The 25,414-nt window shown below is 43.3% G+C and overlaps 1 protein-coding gene across 1 annotated transcript; it reads left to right on the top strand.

Moving 5' to 3' along the window:
* Positions 1-3,873: 3,873 nt before the first annotated feature.
* LOC309382912 (retinol dehydrogenase 7-like) lies at positions 3,874-18,675 on the top strand. Its single transcript, XM_081934875.1, has 4 exons — positions 3,874-4,221; positions 10,980-11,238; positions 17,536-17,693; positions 18,300-18,675. The coding sequence occupies exons 1-4, from the start codon at positions 3,906-3,908 to the stop codon at positions 18,515-18,517; spliced, it is 951 nt and encodes a 316-aa protein (XP_081791001.1). The 5' UTR covers positions 3,874-3,905; the 3' UTR covers positions 18,518-18,675.
* The last annotated feature ends 6,739 nt before the right edge of the window (positions 18,676-25,414 follow it).

Raw genomic sequence — 25,414 nt, 5'->3', positions numbered from 1 at the left:
CAAGGTAAACCACTCCAAACTTGATTGCAGAAAATATGACTTCAGCAGTAGAGTGGCCAATGCCTGGAATGCTCTACCTGACTCCTCTAACCCCCATAGCTTTAACCTTAAACTGTCTACCATGGACTCACACCATTCCTTTTTTTAAAAATTAAATAAACATTAAAAACATTGGACATAGCGCTACCTTTCTGGCTTTGTCATTTCCATATATATTTTAACATAACAACAAATACAATTTCTACTTATTGTACATAGCTACATTAATCTTATTAACATATCCATTGTCCTCCTTTATATATTTAGCTACTGTCTGTATTATCCATTTCCAATTTTACAATCCTCAAAATATTCTGTTCCGACTCCTTTTCCTCTTTCCAACCATTGATACATTTTGTTTCAAATTTCATAATATTCTGTTTCATCTCTATTTTTGATTTGTAGTGTCAGTCTGTCCACTTCTGCACAGGACAAAATTTTCTTTATTACCTCTTCTTTGGTGAGGGCATCTATGTTTTTCCAATTTTGCGCATATACCAATCTTGCTGCAGTTATCACATGCAGCATTAGATATGTCACTCCTTTACTATATTTTTCTTTTAAGTATAAGTATAATCTTTATTGTCATTGTACTTAAATACAATGAATTTTTATTATTCCTAATAGGAATAGTTCTGGTTTTAAATCTATCTTTTGATCTAACATCTCTTCCAACCATGTCTTTATCTGACACCAAAAATCCTTGGCTTTTGTACATAACCACCACATATGATAAAAAGATCCTAAAGCCAAGTTACATTTCTAACACTGCGGAGATTGATTCTTATTCATTTTTGCTAACCTTGTGGGTGAAAGATGCCATTTTGTACACTTTTTCTTTATACAAAGTGGCTAGTGTTTGTTTTCTATTTCTCTCCAATAGAGCTTGCCATTTATCCAGTTTGATGTTATAACCAAAGTTCTTGGCCCATGTTACCATAGTTTCCTTCACTTGTTCTTCCACCATTCTATATTCCAATAGATATTGGTATATTTTCTTTATCACCTTTTCATCCGTTCCTAATAAAATTTTATCTAGTGTTGTTAATTCTTTCTTGATACCCCATTCCTTTCTATCTTTCATGTAGCGTGATTGAATTTGCAGAATTTGCCCACCATTCCAATTCTACTCCTTCTTCTTGTAGTTCTTTTCTAGATTTTAATTCCCCTCTTTCATTGAATATATCTTTATATGTACCTACTTTCCCCGATTTAATAAAGTTTGGGTGTACCGAAACCTCCAACGTAGAGAGCCAAGTCAAAATTTCCATATAGTTCTGTTTGTTTGTTTGTTTGCTTGTTTGTTTGTTTGGATTTATATGCCGCCCTTCTCCAAAAGGACTCAGGGCGGCGTATAACATTAAAAAACATACATCCCAAAAGTTAAATCCATATCCAAAAACAAACCGAATTTAAAAGACAATACATTTAAAATAAGTTAAAATTAACAGGCCAGGCCGGCTTGCTGGAAAAGCCAACTTTTTAGGGCGCGTCGGAAGGACCGGAGGTCAGGGATTATGCGAAGCTCCGGGGGCAGCTCATTCCAGAGGGAAGGCACTCTCACAGAGAAGGCTCTCCCCCTGGGGGTCACCAGTCGACACTGTCTGGCCGACAGCACCCTGAGGAGGCCAACTCTGTGGGATCGTACTGGATGGTGGGAGGCTACTGGTGGCAGTAGGTGGTCTCGCAGGTACCCTGGGCCTGTTGTTTTACTTTTATCCAAACCTCAAGAAGAGCTCATCTAACCAGGTGCCTCTGGAAGTACTGGTGAGCCCTGTGCCATCCTATTTGCATATTGTACCCTTCCAAAGTTAGCAGCCTCCTATTCTTTAAGCTTATCCACTCTCTCACCCACGTGAGTGCAGCAGCTTGATAATAAGTTTCCCAATCAGGCAAGCCAAAACCTCCTCTTTCTCTGGACTCTTGTAATAATTTTAATTTAATTCTAGGTCTCTTCCCTTGCCAGATAAATTTAGATATTGTTTTGTTCAAAGTTTCAAAGAAAAATCCTTCTCTAGTTTTATGGATATGTTTTGGAATAGGGAGAATATTTTTGGTAAGATATTCATTTTTATTGTTGCAATTCTCCTCATGAGGGAAAGCTGCAAATTTTTCCACCTCTCCAAATCCATCTTCATTTGGTCTCATACCATTCCTAAGAGGTCTGTAAGGGGGTGTGTATAAGCGCACCAGCATTCCTACTGTCCTCATTTATTTGTACTCCTTTCATGTGCCCACATCCATGTTTATACTTATACTTGTTATCTTGTACGTGTTTGACAAACTAAATAAATAAAATAAATATATATTTGCAGTTGAGCAGGTTCACCAAAGATGCAGTAACTCTATGTTTACCTTGCAAATGTACACCCATCTACATCTACCTCTTGCAGACTCTAGCTTTGTTTTCTCATGGAATGCTGTCCCTCTACTACACAGTCAGTTATGATTGTTTAAAATATCTTTTCAGCTTTCTGGAAGATTACAAGATTCATGTTTATTATTCTTCGTATTTCTAAACCGCCCCCTCTCCCAAAAAGGGACTCGGGGCGGTGTACAGTCCACAATAAATAACAGATAAAATACAAATATCTATAAATATACGTTATTAATAATATGTTAAAAGTAGCATCTTCCACTTCTCTTGCCAATCTTAAAATAAGAAACAAAAGGTGGGTGAGTGGGTGGGTGTGGGTATGAGTGTGGGTTTGGGTGTGGGAGAGAGGGGGAGGGAGAGAGAGAGAGAGAGAGAGATTTTAAAAGTAGAAATTTGGAATATAGGTGTCTGCTCTCTCCTGTATGTCCCAAACTACGTTAATGAGGACAATGCTGAACAATCGGGAGAGAGGACATGACTGCAGCAGCCTAAGCAGGCCAATAGGAGTCAAAAACAGAGTAGGTGGTATCTCGGCCGGCCAAGCCCCCAACCAGTTCTATCGGCGGCGCCATAGGTGCCACCATTTTGTTTTTTGCTTCTGCACATGCATAGAAACAATGTTTTACTACTGCATATGTGCGCGTAGTGTATATCAAGCAAGCAAGTGCGCGAAGCGCAACCCTGAGTGAACCAGCAGTAACAGAAGCCGGAACCCATCCATGTCCTAGCCCCTAAGCATCATCCTCAGTAGTATTAGGGAGGCATCATAATTTGTCTTTAAGCAATACTTGTGTCTTAAGTGCTTTAACAAAGACCTGACTGCCACTTTAAGCTGCCTCTATGGTGGGCTGGAGGTGAAAAGGAGAGAATGTTATAAGAAGATGTTTTCTTAACATTGGTTAGGAACGTATCAGTGTGCGTAGTGAGTAGGCAGTAAGGAGGAGACCTGAGAAAACTTTTTGTAAACATTAGGCAAACGAGATCATCTACTACCCACTTATTGTATTGACAAAGACCTTCAGATGAAAGAAATGATTTAAGAGAAAGTTGCAAATGATGTCGTACAGCTTTATAAATCAACAGCATTTACCACAGTAATATGTAAATATATGTTTGAAAACAAGTATGAACAGCCCATGTTTAACTGTTGTTAAATTTGGTGCTCTTGTATAGCTGATTTCCTTTGGAGTCTTTCATGAAGAAAGATTTATAGGTGTACCAAGCTGGCATCCCACATCAAAAACAATCTTAGCCATGTAATTCTTCCTTGATGTCCTTAAGGTGCTAGTTGCTAAAAGAAATTGTGCAATGAAGATATTACAATGTTCTAAGACTAAGCAACCAATGATTTTGAGATAAATCTGATCTGATGAAACCTTATCTCATGTTCTACTCTGGAACAGGATAGGTTACTTTATTTCACCTTGTACCTGGATTTAAGGACATCTAATTCTTCATTCTCTCTCATTCTTCCAAGTAGGGTTCAGCTATGTGGTGGCTCTTTCTGGTTGCCCTGGTGGGGTTTTGCTTCCTTTGCCGATGGTACCTGGAAAGACAAAGGGTGGAGAACCTGATGGAGAAATACGTCTTCATTACTGGCTGTGATTATGGCTTTGGGGAACAACTGGCCAGGCAGCTAGATGCTCGGGGTGTGCGGGTGTTGGCCACTTGTCTCACTCCCGAAGGGGCAGAACAGCTGGAAAAGGTCACATCGGACCGGTTAAAGACCACTCTGCTGGATGTCACCAACACAGAGAATGTTGCAGCAACAACTGAGTGGGTAAAAAGCTGCGTGGGGAACAAAGGTGATGGACTCTGTTTATTATCCTATGTGGTATTTTTTTGCAGGAGCAGTGCGGAAGAAATGGGCTCATTTCAAGCCATCAGGTTTTCTCTAGGAGACATAATGCAGTTTCTCATTGTGTATTATTGATTTCATCAATTAGTCAAATGCATATTTCAACCAAACTGTTGATTTATTCATTGTGTACTTGTTTTGTTTGTTTCTTAAAGTGACATTATACATACAGGGTTTGTTTGTTTTTTCCTAATCATTTGGGCAATAAGAAGAGACACAGAAATAAGAACTCTCTTATGAATATCCTTGTGTTTGTGTGGGTTCAGCACACAGAAACAAAAGAAAAGTCTTGAGGCATGCAAATCCTTTCTAAGACTTCTCGATATTTATAGGATATAGAATGTGCTACTTAAGAGCTTAGGACTTAAGACAAGATATACAGAATCCCTAGACAAAATAATTCATTAAACTCACATTCAAAATCAGCTAAGCGGTATGCCAATTAATATAGTTAAAGTATATAATATAGGTGACTGATAATAAGTAAATTCTGTCTCCAACTAATCCAACAAGAGGAATAGAGGTGGTGGCAGTGAATCAACACAGAGACCAATTCTCAACTCATGCCTGACAGCAACTGGAAGTAGCCAGGGAAGGCAATAGACAGCAACTGTGCTAAAGAAGCTTTCCAGAATGGGACAGTTGTGATTGGCATGTCCAGTGGTGGGATTCAGCCAGTTTGCACCTCTTCGGGAGAACCAGTTGTTAACTTTCTAAGCAGTTTGTGAACTGGTTGTTGGAAGAAATCATTAGGGAAGAGAACCGGTTGTTAAATTATTTGAATCCCACCACTGCAGTGACGTGCGGTGAGGTTTATGACTGGTGAGGCTGGTGATGTCATAAAACCGCATGGTTGCTCCGATCGCACGGGCGCAGCCCAAACGGAGAAGTTTCTCGTCTCAGAAATGTCAGAAAGGGACAGACAGGCTGCCGCAGCTCCACTGAAAAGACATTTCTGAGAAGAGAAACTTCTCCTTTCTCCTCCTTCCCCCCCTCCCCCCACTTCTAGCACTGATTATGTTACCTAGGCATTTTTTGCATCGGGCGAGCCCAGGATCCTTGCAAGGGGAATGGGACCACGTGTGCAGGCAGCTCCTCAGCGCACAGCCTCAAATTAGCACAGCCGCGATCCCCTTCCCCTGCACACGTGGTCCCATTCCTCTCCTTCCTAAGCCAACATGAAGGGGACCGCGGCTGCGCTGATCTGAGGCTGGCATTGAGGAGCCGCCTGCACACATAGTCCCATTCCCCTTGCAAGGATCCCGGGCTCGCCCAATGCAAAAAATGGCAAGTTCGGTACACTTGGGGCTGCTGCTAAGATGTCCAGGGAGGCTAAACCAAGCCGCGCGCCTCTCCCAGCCATTTTCACGGCTTCCCGGAGTAATTTTTTTTTTCATGATGAGAACGGTGAGGCTCTGCCTCCCCTGCCTCCCCTGACTGCACGTCACTGCACCACTGGGCATGTTCATGGTAATAACCATCATCACTACAGACCCACATACATCAAAACCATGTACACTTCTCAGAGGGCATAAAATAATGGGAACAATAAAAAGCATAGCCACATGAAATAGCAGCAGAATCCATGCAAAATCTGAAGGGCACCCGTTTGTGAAAATGCATTATCCAGGCAGGTGACTCCCTACCATGGCAGAAATCCAAGGTTGAGGGGGTTAGGAAACATATGTCATGATGGCTTCATTTAAAATGATCAGTCTTCTTTAATTGATTGTTTTATTCCATCTTGTGCATTAACAATATGATGGCAAGAATTGAAAGATGGAATTTTCACAAGACATATTATATATTTATATGATGGAAGAGATGGAAAGTAAAAAAAAGATTTTTAAAATGTATTGCTTACTTGTTTTTAATAGCTGACTTATTAACCTTTAGGGGCAAACTCAATGGGGGTGGGAGTAAATTTTGGAAATAAAGGAGCTAGGGGACAGATTGAATCTCTTTTGTGCCCTCATTCAATGATTTATATTAAAAGGTTGTATGAACCCGTACAATAATTTATAATGAAAAGGTACAATACATATTAATTAAAATAGCACTAGCACTTAGACTTATATACCGCTTCACAGTGCTTTACAGCATTCTCTAAGTGGTTTACAGAGTCAGCCTATTGATCCCAACAATCTGGGTTCTCATTTTACCCAACTCGGAAGGATGGAAGGCTGAGTCAACCTTGAGCCTGGTGAGATTTGATCTGCCAAACTGCTGGCAGCCGGTGATCAGCAGAAGTAGCCTGCAGTACTGCACTCTAACCACTTTGCCACCATATGCCATGCCATGATTTGATCATAATTTTACAAGAAATAAACCATCAAAGAATAGAGACAGCAGGTTGTAAAGTGGATCAAACTTGTATCTCCTATTTTTAATTTATCTCATGAAATATGGACTTAAGAATGTAAGTTAAGAATGACTCAGCAACAAAGCAAGAAACTTAGACTTATATACCGCTTCACAGTGCTTTAAGCCCTCTCTAAGCAGTTTACAGAACAGCATATTGCCCTCAACAATCTGTGTCCTCATTTTACCCAGCTCTAAAGGAGGGAAGGCGGAGTCAACTGTGAGCCAGTGAGGATCGAACTCCTGGCAATCAGCAGAATTAGCTTGCAACACTGCATTTTAACCGCTGTGCCACATCACTGTATGCAGAGTAGCACCTGAAGGCAGAACAAGAAGCAATGGATGGAAAGGGATCAAGGAGAAAACCAATGAATAAGGAGAAAATTCCTGAAATTAATCAGTGAAGTGACTTGCCTTCAGAAGGTGTGGTTGTGCCATCACTGGAGATTTCTAAGAAACGATTCGACGAGAGTTTGTCTGAAATGGTATAGATTCTCCCACTTGAGCAGGGAGTTGGACTAGAAGACCTCTGGGGTCTCTTTCAACTCTGTTATTCTGTTAAGCAAACGACATGAAAACAGGAAACGGAGGTTTTAAAACCAAATGGTCATGATTTGGAACTGGCAGTCAAAAAGTGCTAACAAAAAAAAAAAGGAAAGAAAGGGCTCCATTAGGTCTCTACCACGGTTTGATTTGACACTTTTACAATGGAAGCATTTCATGGAATTGAAAGTATGCATGATATAACAGCTGTAAAAAGACAGCTATGTGTTTAAACAATAGTATTAGTCTTTAATAATCCCACAAATTATGATAACATCATAAATTTAATTCAAATAACAGTAACAAAAACGTATATTTTCTGGGTGGGATAGCTTTGTTCAGTGATGGGATTCAAATAATTTAACAACCAGTTCTCTATTCTGACTGGCTGGGGGCCGTGGCTGGGAGGCATGGTATGGCTGGGGCGCGTGGCTGGATGATCATGTGACTGGATGGGTGTGGCCAACTCACCATCACCATGGGGTGACTGAGCTCCCATTATTGCAGTTTGAAAGCATGCAAATGTGAGTAGATAAATAGATACTACTTTGGTGGGAAGGTAACAGCATTCTCTGCACTTTGGCATATAGTCATGCTGGCCACATGACCCTGGAAACATATTTGGACAAAAATGGCTTCCTCAGCTATGAAATGGAGGTGAGCACCATCCCCTAGAGTTGAATATGACTGGACAGGAGAAACCTTTACCTTTATTATTTTATAAGTAACTCAAAGCCACAAACAAATAACACAGGTAGCTCCCGACTTACAACAGTTGATTTAATAACTTTGAAGTTACAATGGCACTGAGAGAAATGACTTACAAGTATTTGTCACACTTATGACAGCATCGCCTTGGTAACATGATCAAAATTTGGACCCTTGGCAATGGACTCATATTATTTGACAGTTCCAGTGTCCCATGATCATGTGATCATCTTTTCTAATCTTACAAGCAAAATCAATTGGGAAGTCAATAGTAGAGGTCTAAGTTGCCTGGCCATGCCCGCTTCAGCCCTGCAGTGACCCATTGCGGGCATTTATCATTGGTTGACCCTCCATTAGTCCCCTGCCCCCTCCTCCTGGGCAATTCACAGTAGGACAATTTCTCCCAACCCAATTGGCCATGCAGGGCAAATAGCCACCTGTCCTGGCAGTCAATCAGCTACCAACTGAACTGAACTGAACTGAAACTGGAGGTGCATAAGACCGTGGCTTGCCTGATGAATTTCCCTCCTGCCAATGAGGACCCATGCAGAATGTGGCTGCATGGGTGCTTGCTGACCAATATAGGATATTGCTGCTGTTTGGGGAATGTTTTCTCTCTCTGCTGCACCAATCCTTGCTCATGAGAGAAGACAACCCAGAGGTTTGATTCTGGTCCTTGCCAGGCAGGTGATTATCTGGACCCGGTTTCTGGCCCGGCCACAGCACGGAGACGGCATTGGTCACGTTGGTGGATGATCTCTGGAGGACCAGAGACGGGGGTTGCTCCTCCATCCTGGTCCTATTAGACCTCTCAGCGGCTTTTGATATCATCGACCATGGTATCCTATTGCATCGACTGGAGGGGCTGGGGGTGAGGGGCACCGTTTTGTGGTGGCTCTCCTCCTACCTTTCTGGGCGAGTGCAATTTGTACTGGCAGGGGGGCAGAGGTCGACCTCGAGGCCGCTCACTTGTGGGGTGCCACAGGGGTCGGTCCTCTCGCCTCTCCTGTTCAATGCATATATGAAGCCGCTGGGCGAGATCATTCGTGGGTTTGGGGTAGATTACCATCTGTACGTCGCTGACACCCAGCTGTACATCTCTACCCCAAACCACCCCAACAATGCCGTCGAAGTGATGTCCCGGTGTCTGGAAGCCGTACGGATCTGGATGGGAAGTAACAGACTCAAGCTCAACCCGTCCAAGACTGAGTGGCTGTGGCTACCGGCACCCCGGTTCAACCAGCTGATTCCATCACTGGCCATTGGGGGCGAACATCTAGCCCCCGTGGATCGGGTAGGCAATTTGGGCGTCCTCCTAGATGCCCGGCTGTCAATGGACGACCATGTGACAGCCATGGCAAGGGGGGCGTTTCACCAGGTTCGCCTGGTGCGCCAATTGCATCCCCTATTGGACTGGAACGCCCTTCGCACAGTCACCCATGCGCTTGTGACGTCCCGGCTAGACTACTGCAACGCTCTCTACATGGGGCTCCCCTTGAGATGCACCCGAAGACTGCAGTTGGTTCAGAATGCGGCCGCGCGGGCAGTTTCGGGAGTCGTTAGATACTCCCACATAACACCTCTCCTGCGCGGGCTGCACTGGCTGCCTGTGGCTTTTCGGGTGCGTTTCAAGGTGTTGATTATCATCTTTAAAGCGCTCCATGGCACAGGACCTAGTTATTTGCGGGATCGTATCCTGCCCCACACATCCCTTTGGCCGATTCGCTCACACAGAGAGGGACTCCTCCGGGTGCCGTCCACTAGGCTGTGCCAGCGGGCGACGCCCAGGGGAAGGGCCTTCTCTGTGATGGGCCCAGCCCTCTGGAATGACCTTCCCCCTGACATTAGAATGACCACGGATCTCCGCTCCTTCCACCAGAAGCTCAAAACCCACCTATTTCAGCTAGCCGGCCTGGCCTAATTCAAGCTTTCCCACCTCAGTTTGTATTTTAAATTTTACAGTTTGGTTTTAAGATCAGCTGGGAAGCTGGGAGGCAGTGGGGGCGGGGCCAGCCTATTTGCCAGTTCTCTGAACTACTCAAAATTTTCGGTATCGGTTCTCCAGAACCTGTCAGAACTGGCTGAATACCACCTCGGATGTATGTATGTATGTATGCACAGATACATACATACTATACATATATATATTTTTGGGCATCAGAATTTCATTTTAATATGTGTCAGTATATACATAGAAAACGTTACATCCCCGAGGACACGTTACCTCATGGGCACACACGCAGACTCTCCCCCCCCCCCCCATTGGCTGAGCCATTGACAGTTCAGCCAGCGGGAAAAACAACCCCGCACCATTGGCTAAGCTGCTGACAGCTGCTAGGTATAAATAGCAGCCTGACTGAACGTTGTTGTTGCCAGTTCTTACTTCTGTCGTTGCCTGTTAGCTGTTATTAATTAAACAGAGTTAAATTCCCTCTGCCTTGCCTCAGTCATTACCCACCCAGAGGTTCTTCCGAATAGAACAGAAAAAGTGACAATATAGGTTATTTTATTTTATTTTTTCTTATTCTCATGTTACTAATTTAACAACTGCAGTGATTCACTTAACAACTGTGGCAAGAAAGGTGCTAAAATGGGGCAAAACTCACTTAACAAATGTCTCACTTAGCAACAAACATTTTCAGCTCAATGGTCGTCATAAATCGAGGACTACCTGTATTTCTTCCTCCTATTTTCGTCTCAAAAACAAACCCTATGAATGGGTTGGGATAAGACAAGGTACTGGCCCAAGGTTACCCAGCCAGCTTTTGGGCCTTAGGCAGGACTAGAACTCAATGTCCTGGTTTGTAGACCAGCATTTTCAACACTACACCATACCTGATTCTCCATCCTTAAGGAATGCACACCTTCTAAAGGTCTAAAGGCACATCTTTTCAGAGAAGATTGGCAAATATCTGAATAGAAAGGTGTGGATCAAAACTCCCTCTCACTGACTTTTGTATTTGGGGGGGTGTTAAAGAATTTTATTTTGGGGAGCTATACGTGGCATAAAAAGCATAACTGAAGGAATTGGGGTTCCGGCTAATATTATTCCAAGACAGAATCATGAAGATCCTCCTTTTTTTCCCCTCACAGGACTTTGGGGGTTAGTAAACAATGCAGGCATTAATTATCCGACTGCTCCCAATGAGTGGCTGAAGAAGGAGGACTTTGCTAAGGTGCTGGATGTCAACTTGCTTGGGCTGATTGACGTGACGCTCCACATGATGCCCCTGGTGAGGAGAGCCAGAGGGAGAGTGGTCAACTTGTCTAGTGTGGTGGGAAGAATGGCATACCCCGGAGGCGGGTATTGCCTCTCCAAGTTTGCTGTGGAAGCCTTCTCAGACACTCTGAGGTAAAATATAAACTTAGTAGTTATTTTAATTTCAGGATCTAATCTGGGTTGGTCACCAGGACCAGAGGTTTTGTCTTCCGAGCTTTCAGATTGGTGCTGGACTGGAGCCCATCTTCAGGGAAATTCTCTCAAGCAGAGTGTGTGCTTTGGGATGTTCTGTGTGTTGTGTTTATATGATGCCTGTTGTATGTGGCTTTTTAGATGTTGATTGGGGTGTTGATGGCTCACTATTAAGTCATTGGCTGTTGTTTGCTTGTACTGCCAAGCCCTCGCCTTGCAATCTGGTGGTTAGCTTCTTCTCCATCTGTCCCACATAGTCACAGGTCATCTGACTCATTGGGAGTCACATTTCAATCAAAATAATAATCAGATGGAAGGGACCTCGGAGGTCTTCTAGTCGAAGCCCCTGCTCAAACAGGGAGACCCTATTCCATTTCAGAGAAGTGGCTGTACAATCTCTTCTTAAAAACCTCCAGTGATGAAGCACGCACAACTTTTGAAGACAATTGTTTCATTGTTCTCCCTATATGGAAGTTTCTCCATAATTCCAGGTTGTTTCTCTCCTTGATTAGTTTCCGTCTATTGTTTCTTGTCCTGCCCTCTGGTCCTTTGGAAAAAAAGTATTGAAATTTAATTTGTTAGCCGCACCCTCTCCAAACGGACTCAGGGCGGCGTACAATAAAATACATACAATATACATATAAAATACATATACAAATACAAATAAACACATACACATACATATACCTGGAGGAGGTAACACTCGTAAAATATATATAAAAATACAATTAAAATGGCTATTTAAAACACCCTCAATTAAATTACAAAATTTAAAAAAACCCGTCAGGAGCAATAGGATAAAACTATGGTTGAGCCAGGCCAGCTAATTGGAAGAGGTGGGTCTTGAGCTTTACACGGAAGGAGCGGAGATCGGAGGTAATCCTGATATCAGGGGGGAGGTCATTCCACAGGGCTGGGCCCGCCACAGAGAAGGCTCTGCTCCTAGGCGCCGCCCCCTGACACTGTTTGGTGGACGGCACCTGGAGAAGTCCCTCTCTGTGCGAGCAAATTGGTCGTAGGGATGTATGGGGCAGGACGCGATCCCGCAGGTAACTAGGTCCTGTGCCATGGAGCGCTTTAAAGATCGTTATCAAAACCTTGAAACGCACCCGATAGACCACAGGAAGCCAGTGCAGCTCGCGCAGGAGAGGTGTTACATGGGAGTACCTAGTACTCCCCATAATCACCCGCGCGGCCGCATTCTGGACCAACTGCAGTCTCCGAGTGCATCTCAAGGGAAGCCCCATGTAGAGAGCATTGCAGTAGTCCAGGTGAGACGTCACCAGCGCATGAGTGACTGTGCGTAAGGCATCCCGGTCCAATAGGGGGCGCAATTGGCGCACCAGGCGAACCTGGTGGAACGCCCCCCTTGCCACGGCTGTCACATGGTCATCCATGGACAGCCGGGCATCCAGGAGGACGCCCAAATTGCGCGCCCGCTCCATGGGGGCTAGCTGTACGCCCCCGATGGCCAGAGATGGAAACAACTGGTTGAACCGGGGGGCCGGAACCCACAGCCACTCCGTCTTGGAGGGGTTGAGTTTGAGTCGGTTGCCATCCGTCCAGACCCGTACGGATTCCAAGCACCGGGACATCACTTCGACGGCCTCGTTGGGGTGGTTCGGGGTAGAAATGTACAGCTGGGTATCATCAGCGTACAGATGATATCCCACCCCGAAACCACGAATGATCTCGCCCAGCGGCTTCATATATGTGTTGAACAGGAGTGGCGAGAGGACCGACCCCTGTGGCACCCCACAAGTGAGGGGCCTTAGGGTCGACCTCTGCTCCCCTGTCAACACACGTTGCATCCGGCCGGAGAGGTAGGAGCTGAACCACCGCAAAACGGTGCCCCGAACCCCCAACCCCTCCAGTCGGTGCAACAGGATACCATGGTCGATGGTATCAAAAGCCGCCGAGAGGTCTAATAGGACCAGGATAGAGGAACAACCCCTATCTCTGGCCCTCCAGAGATCATCAACCAATGCGACCAAGGCCGTCTCCGTGCTGTGCCCGGGTTGGAAGCCGGACTGGCGCGGGTCTAGATAATCATTTTCCTCCAGATGTCGTGGAAACTGAGAAGCTACCACACTCTCAACAACCTTCGCTAAAAAGGGACGGTTGGAGACAGGACGATAATTGGCTAGCTCCGTTGGGTCCAGGGAAGGCTTCTTGAGTAAGGGTCTCACCACCACCTCTTTCAAGGTGGCTGGAAGAGACCCCTCGCCCAACGAAGCGTTCACTAGGCCCAGGAGCCAGTCACGTGTAACCTCCCAGGATGCCAGTACAAGCCAGGAGGGACACGGGTCTAGCAAACATGTGGTAGGTCGCAGCCGTCCACGCAATCTGTCCAAATCCTCGATGGCAACCAAGTCAAACTCCTCCCAGAGTGGTCCCTCAAGACTCGCCTCGGACGTCTCCACTAGACCACTGATAGGGACCCATTCCTTCCGGATTTGAGCGATTTTATCCTGCAGATATGTCCCAAATTCCTCTGCCCTGCCCTGTAAAGGGGCTTCCCGCGGCCTCTGAAACAGAAGGGAGCGGGTCACCCGAAACAGGGCGGCAGGGCGGTTCTCTGCAGATGCAATGAGAGCAGCACAATATTGACGTTTGGCCGCTCTCAATGCCACAAGGTACGTCCTTAAATGGGTTCGTACCTGTGCTCGGTCAAATTCGGAACGGGAGGATCTCCAACGTCTCTCTAGGCGTCTCTTGTGGCGTTTCATCACCCTTAGCTTCTCAGTAAACCAAGGGGCCAGGGTGGTTTGTTGCCGCAGGAGAGGCCGCAAAGGCGCCACTCGGTCTAAGGCCCCGGTAGTCGCGTTGTCCCATGCGATCACCAGGTCCTCTATCCGGTGGCGGGTCAGGTCTGCAGGAGGTGGCCCAAGCTCCATCTGGAACTTATCTGGTTCCATCAGGCGCTTGGGGCAGAACCATCTAATATCTTCCGGCTCAGTATTTCCCTCAAATACTGGAATACTACTGTCATGTCATCCCAGTCCTTCTTTTCTCCAGATTAGCCAAAGCCAGTTCTTACAACTGTTCTTGATACGTTTTAGTCTCCAGGCCTTTAATCATCTTAGTTGCTCTTCTCTGCACTTTTTCCACTCTCAACATCTTTTTTGAAATGTGATGACCAAAACTGGATGCAGTATTCCAGGTGTGGTCTTACTATAAAGTAGCACTAATACTTCATGTGATTTTGATTCTATGCCTCTGTTTAGACAACCAAGGATTGCATTAGCTTTTTTTTTTTTTTTGGCTGCTGCCCCACACTCCTGGTTCATATTTAAGTGGTCATCCACTAGGTTTCCAATGTCACCCTCACCATTACAGTTTTAGAGCGAAATTTTGCCTAATCTGTACTTTTGTTTTTCCTGCTAAGTATAAAAACTTGCTTTTCTTCACACTAAATTTCATTTTGTTGGATAGGGCCCATTGTTCAAGCCAGTCAAGATCTTTTTGAATCCTGAGCTTGTCTTTTGGGGTGTTGGCTACTCCTGCCAGCTTAGTGCAAATCCGATGAGTTTCCCTTTTATTCTAAGTTATTTGTGAAGATATTAAAGAGTACTGAGCCTAAAAGGGAACATTGTGGTACCCCAATGCTTACTTCCCTGCATGTACATTTAGTACCATTAAGAACTACTTGTTGAGTACAGTTTGTCAACCAGTTACAAATCCATCTGGTGGTGGTGCTTTCTATCTACATTTTTCTAGCTTACCAATAAATAGGTTGCCATTTACTTTGTCAAATACCTCACTGAAATCTAGGTATATTATTAAATATAGGTACATTATTTTCAGTCTCTGATTTACCAAGTACTTATCAAGTACTTATTTGTCGAAGGCTTGACAGTACAAGCAAACAACAGTCAACAATTCAACAGTGAGTTATCAACACCCCAGTCAATATCTAAAAAAACACATACAACGGGCACCTTGTAAATATCACACACAGAACACTCAAGGAATAGACTGTGCTGGAGAGAAGTTCCCTGAAGATAAGTTCCACCACAAGTCCAAAAGGTCAGAATACATTAACTCTGGTCCCAGTAACTGACCCACATTGAATCCTGCAACATTATCCTGGAACATGTATATTTGTCTTCATTCATGAGTAATTATTTTTAGCACATGTTCCCCCCACCCCCTCACAGGGGGGCGTTTCACCAGGTTCGCCTGGTGCGCCAATTGCGCCCCCTATTGGACCGGGATGCCCTTCGCACAGTCACTCACACGCTGGTGACGTCCCGCCTAGACTACTGTAATGCTCTCTACATGGGGGCTTCCCTTGAGATGCACTCGAAGACTGCAGCTGGTGCAGAACGCGGCCGCGCGGGTGATTATGGGGAGTACGAGATACTCCCATATAACACCTCTCCTGCGCGAGCTGCACTGGCTCCCTGTGGTCTATTGGGTGCGTTTCAAGGTGTTGATTACCATCTTCAAAGCGCTCCATGGCACAGGACCTAGCTACCTGCGGGATCGCATCCTGCCCCATACATCCCTACGACCAATTCGCTCTCACAGAGAGGGACTTCTCCGGGTGCCGTCCACTAAGCAGTGCCAAAGGGCGGCGCCCAGGAGTAGGGCCTTCTCTGTGATGGGCCCAGCCCTCTGGAATGACCTCCCCCCGGATATTAGGATTACCACCGACCTCCGCTCCTTCTGTTCAAAACTCAAGACCCACCTTTTTCAGCTAGCAGGCCTGGCTCAACCATAGTTCCATTTTACTCCTCCTGGCAATTTTTAAACTTGTAATCTCCATTGGGGTATTTAATTTTAACTTATTTTAATATTTCTATGTTATTATAATGATTGTATTGTGTTTTTATACCTCCTCCGTACAATGTGTAATTTTATAATATGTGTTTTTATTTATTGTACGCCGCCCCGAGTCCCTTTGTGGAGAGGGAGCGGCTAACAAATTTAATAAATAAATAAATAAACATTTGAAGCAGCAGGGCACTTAGGCCTTCTGGCCTACAATTAGTGGGGACATGCTTCAGTTAGAAATTTGGCCTGCAGGTTGCAGTACTGAAGTTCTCAAAATATTCAAGCAGTTGCATATGCACAGGTATGAGTAAGATTAGAACATTGAACACACAAGAACTTGTGTGAGGTGAGTTGGGATAAGACAGAGACTGGCCCAAAGTCACTCAGTTGGTTTTTATGCCTATGGGAGGACTAGAACTAGGAGTCTCTCCATTTTTAGCCCATTACTTTAACCACTATACCAAATGAACATGAAATGGCTAAAATGTATGCAATTTTCTTGAAATTTGAAATGGAAGAAGAATAAATTGAAAGATTATATGATAAAATGAGCTAGGAATTTTGCACATAATTCATGCAACAGTGGGAAAATATATGATTAAAAAGGACTGAAATTCAAATTCGGTTATAATTTAAAAGAAATGTTTATAAAATGATTTAATGTTGGCATATGACTCCAGAAAAATTGTCTTTAAAATGTCTAACAGTACTTCAAATCTATGTTGGAAATGTTGGCAACACAGAGTCATTTTATCATGCTTGGCTTTGCAGAAAAGCCCGAAAATTTTGGAATCAAACACACACAAAGATACAAAGAATTTTAAAGATGAATATTCAGTTGAGACAAGGACTGGACAGACAATTAGAAAAGAGTTGGGGAAGATTTTTTTATATATGATAACTGCTGCAAGTTTTTATCTGCACAAAAATAAAAGGAGACTGGAATACCCACAATGGAACTCAAGACATAGAACATATTGCTTCAACCACCTATTTCTCCCACAAAAATAACCTTGTGATAGTGGTGGGATTCAAAAAAATTTACTACCAGTTCTGTGGGTGTGGCTTGGTGGGTGTGGTTTAGTGGTCATGGCAGGGAAAGGTTACTGTAAAATCTCCATTCCCACCCCATTCTAAGGGAAGGATACTGCAAACCCCCCATTTCCTCCTGATCAGCTGGGACTTGGGAGGCAGAGAATAGATGGGGGGGGCGCAGTCAGAGGTGGAATTTACCAGTTCTCTAACTACTCAAAATTTCCACTTTCGGTTCTCCAGAACTGGTCAGAACCTGCTGAATACCTCCTCTGCCTTGTGAGAAAGGTTTGATGAGAGGGAATAAGCAACCCAAGGAGCATTTGTGGCTGTAAGAGCTCAGTTTCCCTGCTCTTAGTCCAAGGCCTTAATATCTCCACCCCTCCAGTTCTCCTTATGAAAGGTAATCCTTTTGTTCCAATACAGGCGAGAGCTTTCTCCTTTCGGAGTCAGAACCAGCATTGTTGAAGCTGGAGGCTTTTCCACAAATATGCTCAATAACCCAGAACAGCACATACGGAGTGTGTTCAACCAGATGCCCCCACACGTCAAAGAAGCTTATGGACAACCGTACCTGGATGCCTGTGAGTAAAAGGAGAACCCTAGAAAGGTTTTTATCTGTGTGTGTGTTATCCAGAAGCAGCATGAGAGGAACCAGAAAGGTAACCAAAGCCAACACAAGACATTAGTCTGCTTGAAATAAGTCAGGAATGGTTGCCCTTCACCCCCTCACTGATGGTCAAGGTGCAAACTAGCATGGTTATTTTCCCATATTCGGTAGAAAATTCTATGTTTCTCCATCTTGGCACAAATAAAATAACATGATAAATAACCATTTGCTACCCTTTCAGGATACTTAATGCATCCTGCTTGAAGTGATTATCTCAGGTCACCTCATGACAGGCTTGAGCCTTAAGTTGATAGTCTCTACCCATCCCCAAGTCTCTACGCTTCCCTAAGTAGCCATTCCACTTTTGAAGCATCATAAATATTTTTGGGCTGAGGAGAGAGCTTTCCATTGTTTTCTCTTTGTTGTTTTCACACAAGAGTACCTGACACTTTATCTCCCATTGTGCCTTTCTTCCAGAACAGAAAGTTGGAATCTTCATTTTTTTTCTATATAAAATATAGCATAGAAACTAACTATAGAAAGATAACCCATTGACTGAGTTTTGCTTCATATTTCTTAGATTGCAAATATCTATGCAGAATATTGAAGTTGAGCAGCAAGGACTTCAGCTTGGTCACCGATTGCATAGAACATGCTTTGACGTCTCAATATCCTCGTATCCGTTACTCGGCTGGCTGGGATGCAAAATTCTTCTTCCTGCCTGCCTCTTATTTGCCAAGTGCAATAACAGATTACTTATTAGGGTTTTTTCATCCAAAGCCAGCACAAGCGGTGTAGATTCCATTGCAGAAAATGTATTACAGTTGTCCAAATGAGCAAACAAATTAATTTCAGTTTTAGTGAAAACTGCTAAGACCATTTCATCACTGCAAGAATAATGCAGATTTTTGCACTGTTGTTTAAGAACTAACAAGTCTTCAATCTTTGAAGTAAAGGAACAGAAAGATTTGCAAAAAGTTGTTTGTTTGTTTGCTTGCTTGCTTGCTTATTCTTCTTAAAACAAGAGGATAGGAAGTCATCTTCTGAATCTAGTATGCTTTTTGTTAAGTAATTAAGCTCCCGTTAGAAGAGCGAGTATGCAGAGAAGCGTAATGAGAGTGATATGGAATAACACACACAAACCAGCATACAGAGACACTAAATAGTATAAAAATATAGTAGTTTACTATGTAGAAATATAGCAGTATTCAGAGTCCGGTTAACAGTCCAAGTCATACATGGTTCAGTAATTCAGTTATCAATATTCTCAGTTTAACACACAAAATAGCTAACAGTAACAAACCACAATACCTCAGTAAACACCAACCAGCTTCTAACAAAAACAGAGAGAGAGAGCTAACAGCTATTCTGGCTCCCTCTTATAGCTGCTTGAGGTAACAAACCAATTACATATCTCTAACATTTAAAGTAACAGTAACATAATCATAGCTTAATATACCGTACATTTCCAAGCCAAGCCTAGGGTTACATCCCTAACACTCTCCCCTCTTGGGTTGTCAATGTATTTACACACAACTTCACATTCTTAATCCATAAACATCACAGTAATGATTTATGTTTTCCTTTAACACACAATACAGTATATAATGTAGGTTCAAGATACAATTCATAATGCATCCTTTATCACACATAGAACCTATTATATCAACATCATCTTACTCATCAGGGTGTAAATATCATAAAGGTCTACATAATTCCTATTCACTCCAGTTTTACTCTTTGTTTTCGTCCCCTTGCATATTTACTTGAAGGTAAATCAGTCTTGTCAAGCACTTCCAAATCCTGCAATGACTTAAACTCACTGTTCATTTCAGCTTGCCCTACTTTTTTATCCTCAGTTGGATATGTAGTCAGTTCATTGTATGCAGCAGGTACCTTATCCACCTTCCATGCAACAGATGTTTGATACCTATCAGGTGGCCGCATTACATGGGTTGACCTTCTGGGTAACTCAGGGCTTATAGGTGGACTATCTTGAACGTCCTGCTTTATCACTTGCTCCTGACTTTTCACTTCTTCCTCCTGAGTAGACTCCTTCCCTTCATCACACATTTCTGGTATTCCTGATACATTATTTTGGTCTACTCGGGTTTCAATTACTACCTCATCATTGCTTATTTCCAGTTTATCCCAACCAACATGCTCTAAAAAATTCGCATTTGCACTGTGATAGATCTTAATTGTCCCATGTTCCCAGAACCTATAAGATCTATGAGTTGAGTCATAACCAACAAATATTAACTGCCTTGCACGAGTTTGTCCCTTTAACCTAATCTGTGCAGGAATATGTACCCATGCAGGAACTCCAAATGTGTGCAAGTAGCTCAAATCAGGTTTCCTACTATGCCGAAATGTAAATGGTACCTCTCCAGTAGAAGCATTTACAACATTGTTCAATAAATGATTAGCACACTTCATAGCTTTACCACATAATGTTTCAGGCAATCCTGAATCGGCTAACATGGTTCTAGTCATAGCCTGTAATGTTTGCCCTCTCCTTTCCACAAATGCATTGTGTTGAGGTCTATAAGGAGCAGAACGTTTATGCTCAATACTAGCTGTTTTTAACATAGTTTGGAACTTATAATTTGTAAACTCCGTCCCATTATCAGTAACTACAGTAATAATCTTGGCTTTTATCCTTCTTTCTGCAAATCTCAGCCAATTAAAAAATTGTTGAAATGTTTCTGTCTTATCTTTCATTAAGTAGCAGAAACCATATCTTGAGTAATGATCCATGATACTCAAAACATAACAGGCACCTCCCAAACTGGGTTTTATAGATCCAATTAAATCAGCAAAAACAACTTCTAAAAGTTCCTTCGTTTTAAACCCATTATATTTGTTTGCTGGTGTAACCCTGCTCTTTTCCTTACTACATACATTACAATTTAAATACTTACTGCAAGGTTTTAATTTCACTCCCTCTGACTACAGTTTGTTGCAGCGTTTTGAAATTTATGTGCCCCATAAGCCTATGTAACAGATGTATGCATTCATCATGTGGCTTAACATTTGTATACACAGAATTAACTACACTTTCATCAGACATTACATACAAACCATTCTTTAAATTAGCAGTAACCATTTTACCTGCTTTCTCTATGAGACATTTATCTCCCCTAAAGGTTACTACATAGCCAATCTTAACTAGAGCTCTTACTGATAATAAATTAAATTTCAGTTTAGGTATATACAACATGGATAAATGCTCATTTACGAATGAACACCTTGCCATACCTTCACCAGATGCTTTCACCCTCCATCCATTTGCCAAAGATACATGTTGTTTGCTGGCAGACATTTTTATAAAACAATTCTTATTTCTACTAATGCACTGTGATGCTCCACTATCAACAACCCATGAATCATGGCTTATTGGTGCATTTCTAGAGATAGTTAAAGTAGACATACCTAAATTGACATTATCATTTTTCTTAGCCTTTCTAGTATTCTGTTGTTTTGCATTTTTACAGAATCTAGCTATATGCCCCTTAGACCCACAAGAAAAACATTTTCTAACAGTATAGGCAGTTGAAGGTGACTCTTCATGTTGTGGTGGTTTCACTCTCTGTTGCTCTCTTTCCAACCTTCTTCTGGATTCTTCCAACAGGCGTGCAGTTATGTCAGTCAATGTTAGTTCATTTTGGGTTAAGACTTCGAGGGACAATACAAAATCATCTTAGCTCTCATCCAGTGATGACAGAATGATTTAATTTGATGTAACTCAGAGAAAATAAGTTCCTTTTCATGTAGCTCTTGGAAAACTCCTTTCATAAAGTTTAAATGAGCTAACATATCTCCATCCTTTAGAAGACGTGCCCTAAACAGTTTGAGGGTAAGATATATATGTGCACCTACAGTGTCACGCACATATATCTTTTTCAAATTCTCCCAACATCTTGCTGCAGAATTCTCCCCACGAATATGAACTAACTGTTGGTCAGTCAACGTTAGACCAATTATACACAATGCTCGTTCATTGCATCTTTGAAACTCTGCTATCTTCTTGGCATCATCCTCATTATCTGGATTCCAAGAAGTCACGTCCAGTGGATTTTGTACAGCATCCCACAATCCTTCAGTACGCAGAAGTAAGCTGCACTTCATTGACCAGGAAACTTAGTTTGTTCCATCCAACTGGGTTATCAGTGATAAATTTGCTGATGGTACGTGTGCCATCTTCTCCATAATAGTAAACACTTACAAACTAAACAGCTATCTGTATATGGTAATGCGTATCAACACCAACTCTCTTTTCAGCTACGTCTGGAACACTCTGGGCACATAGGGTACACTGGGCCCATAACCAGTGTTAAGTAATTAAGCTCCCCGTTAGAAGAGCGAGTATGCACAGAAGCGTAATGAGAGTGATATGGAATAACATGCACAAACCAGCATACAGAGACACTGAATAGTATAAAATATAATAGTTTACTATGTGGAAATATAGAGGTATTCAGAGTCCGGTTAACAGTCCAAGTCATACACGGTTCAGTAATTCAGTTATCAATATTCTCAGTTTAACACACAAAGTATAGCTAAACAGTACCAAACCACAATACCTCAAAAATACACCTGATCAGCTTCTAACAAAACAGAGAGCTAACAGCCATTCTGGCTCTCTCTTATAGCTTCATGAGGTAACAAACCAATTACACCTCTTAAGCATTTAAAGCAACAGTAAAGTAATCATAGCTTATATACATTGCCAAACCAAGCCTAGGGTTACATCCCTAACAGACGTCATAGAAGGAAATAGGGACAGCTGGCTTCAGCCCCTCCCAAGAGTTTATAGGTGGAGCGATGGGAGGGGAATCTTTGCAGGAAACAACAGTCCATTTTACTAGCCATTGAGAAAGCATTCCGTAAGTCTAATCTTGGTTTCTTAAAGATAGCATTCTAAGCTTTACTTTACTTTATTTTAAATTTCTAGACCGCCCCCTCTCCCGAAAGGGACTCGGGGCGGTGTACAGTCAAATTAAAACACAAGGAATACATAAGAATAGATATATAAATACACAGATCCTTAAATACTTAGACGAGGAGGCTATAAAAAACTGTATCTTAAAGTAAAGCAATTAAAAACAGTATTAAAAATAACCCCTAAAAATACCCCAAAAAGTTAAAGTTAAAATAATGACCTAGAGGTTCCCAATTAAAAAATATCTGCCAGGAGGTAAAAGAAAACTATGAATGGGCCAAGCCGGCTAGTCGAAACAGGTGAGTTCTGTAAGCTCCTAGCCAAGGGGTGGCTTTATCTCCGTAATTAGTCGTAGCAGACAGCCAAGCCTGTGTCTGCATATTCATTAGAATCATGGGACAGAACAGTACCTCACTGAAGAATGATATTACTTATTCAATTTGCCTATTGTTTAAAAGATGGATTATGAAATGAAGAGTTTTGTATTTGTTAGCTAAGAGCAGGGTTGTCAAACTCACAGCCCATGGACCAGAGGCATCATGTACTGGCCATGTCCACCCCTCATTTTAGCGAAGGGGGGGGAGTCACAATACATCAGGTGACAACAATGTGATGATGCGAGTTTGACACCCCTGGCTAAGAGGAAGTGAAAAGATCACAGAATTATTTATTCTTGCCATGATGATAGTGGGAAGTTGCTTTCTTCTGGGGGTGGGGGTTCTTTTTATAATTTTTTCCTTGCATCTTTTTCTTTCCTTCTAATTTGTATCTTTTATTGTTCTACTTAAAATCTTTAATAAACTTATTTTTAAAAAAGAAAGGAATTGCCTCCGAACACTTAAAGCCATTAGAAGCAGTGGTGGGATTCAAATAATTTAACAACCGGTTCTTGTGAGAGCAAAGAGGGAGAGGAAACTGGGCAAATCCTGCCTGGAAGGGTCTCATGAGGAGCCCGCACCAGTGGATGCCCTTGGGAGGCGTGGGCTTGTGCAGACAGGGCCAGAGCTCCTTCCATTCACCCCCCTCCTCAGCATTCCTTTTCCAACACCTGAATGCCAGCAGGCACCTGGACACTCCTGCAGGCCCAGGGAATGAGTGAGTTTGAAGAACAACTCTTCAAATCATGGGGGATGCAGAAGAGCTCCGGGAGCAGAAACCTACGCTGGCTTTTTATCAGGCTCGCCCATCTCATTTGCAAATGGGGGCAGCCAATGGAAGCTGAAACAGTTTGGAGCCTGGACATGGCTTAGCTCTGTAGCTCTGAGTCTGTGCTGAGCTCTCAACTAGTCTGCTGATCTGAACTGAAGCTGTTCTTTCCTCTGCCTGTGTTTGCTTATACTTACTTCCACGTTGGAAAACCTGCTTTTGGTATTGTATATTTATTTCATGTGTTATATTATATATAAAGAGAAGTTAATGAATACTGCTGAATCAATTACCTGTCTGTGCTTTCTGGATGTGATTGCTGCAACAAACCCTGATAGGTTATGGGCCCAGAACACACAGAAAGACTGAACTGTAATTAAACTAAGAACTGCCTGTGTTGTGTTGAAAGAGAAACCAGGCAGAGAAGGCTTGTAGGATGGCTGCTGTTGAATTTAAGGAGAGCTTTCTGCCTCATTTGGGACAGAAGAATTATATTATTTGGGCTACAAAGTTGGAATGTTTCCTGAAGGCTCTCTGGGATATTATTGTTAATCTACCCCAGGCATCATCAGCAGTTGCAGATCAGAGGCAGCATGATAAAGCAATGGCCTATATCATCTTGAGTTTAGAAGATGACCAATTCTTGAATGTAGCTGATTTAAAGACTGCAAAGGAGGTCTGGCTGAAATTGAGAAGTGTGCATGTGAGTGTATCAGCATGCAATATTGTGCAATTATCAATAAAATTATACAGAGCCCGTCTGCAACTAGGAGATTCCGTGAAGCAGCATTTTGTACACATACCAGTGGCGGGTTTCTGCCGGATCGCACCGGATCGTGTGATCCCGTTGGTCAATGAACCCGGAAGTAAGTTCCTGCTCCGCCCCTGTCATGGGACGGCACTTGCCTGCGCTCCACCAGCTTGGGCGCAACCAGAGAAGTTTCTCTTCTCAGAAATGTCTTCAGTGGAGCGGTGGCAGCCTGCGTCCCTTTCAGGAGCTCCACTGAGGAAACTTCTCCGGTCGCGCCCAAGCTGGTGGAGCGCAGGCAAGCGCCGTCCCGTCGCCAGAGAGACAGTGAGTGAGGTGAATCGCGTGGTTGCTCAGATCACACGGGCACAGCCCAAGAAGACATTTCTGAGAAGAGAAACTTCTCCGGTCGGGCTGCACCCATGTGATCTGAGCAACCACGCGATTCACCTCACTCACTGTCTCCCTGGCGATGGGATGACGCTTGCCTGTGCTCCACCAGCTCGGGCGCGACCGGAGAAGTTTCCTCAGTGGAGCTCCTGAAAGGGACGCAGGCTCAGCCTGCCAGGCTGCCACCGCTCCACTGAAGACATTTCTGAGAAGAGAAACTTCTCCGGTCACGCCTGAGCTGGTGAAGTGCTAGAAGGGGGGGGGGGGTGGGGAAGGAGCAGAAAAGACAAAAAGGAGAATGAAAGGGAGAAAGAGGAGGTGGGGGATAGTGGGATCTTGCTGCTTTCTGAGCTTGGGGGGGGGGGAGGAGCAGAAAAGACAAAAAGGAGAATGAAAGGGAGAAAGAGGAGGTGGGGGATCGTGGGATCCTTGCTGCTTTCTGAGCTTGGTGGTATTCTTACAGACA

This window comes from Natrix helvetica, assembly GCF_964273705.1.
Source record: "Natrix helvetica genome assembly, chromosome: 1".
NCBI classification, from domain to species: Eukaryota; Metazoa; Chordata; class Lepidosauria; order Squamata; family Natricidae; genus Natrix; species Natrix helvetica.
This window is presented reverse-complemented; position numbering and strand designations above follow the sequence as displayed.

What these genes read in the sequence shown, in the direction of transcription:
- LOC309382912 (XM_081934875.1), top strand. Translation starts at nt 3,906, where the DNA reads ATGTGGTGGCTCTTTCTGGTTGCCCTGGTGGGGTTTTGCTTCCTTTGC. An exon ending in GCCTTCTCAGACACTCTGAG is followed by an intron (nt 11,239 to 17,535) that starts GTAAAATATAAA and finishes GTTCCAATACAG; the next exon opens with GCGAGAGCTTTCTCCTTTCG. An exon ending in ACAACCGTACCTGGATGCCT is followed by an intron (nt 17,694 to 18,299) that starts GTGAGTAAAAGG and finishes CATATTTCTTAG; the next exon opens with ATTGCAAATATCTATGCAGA.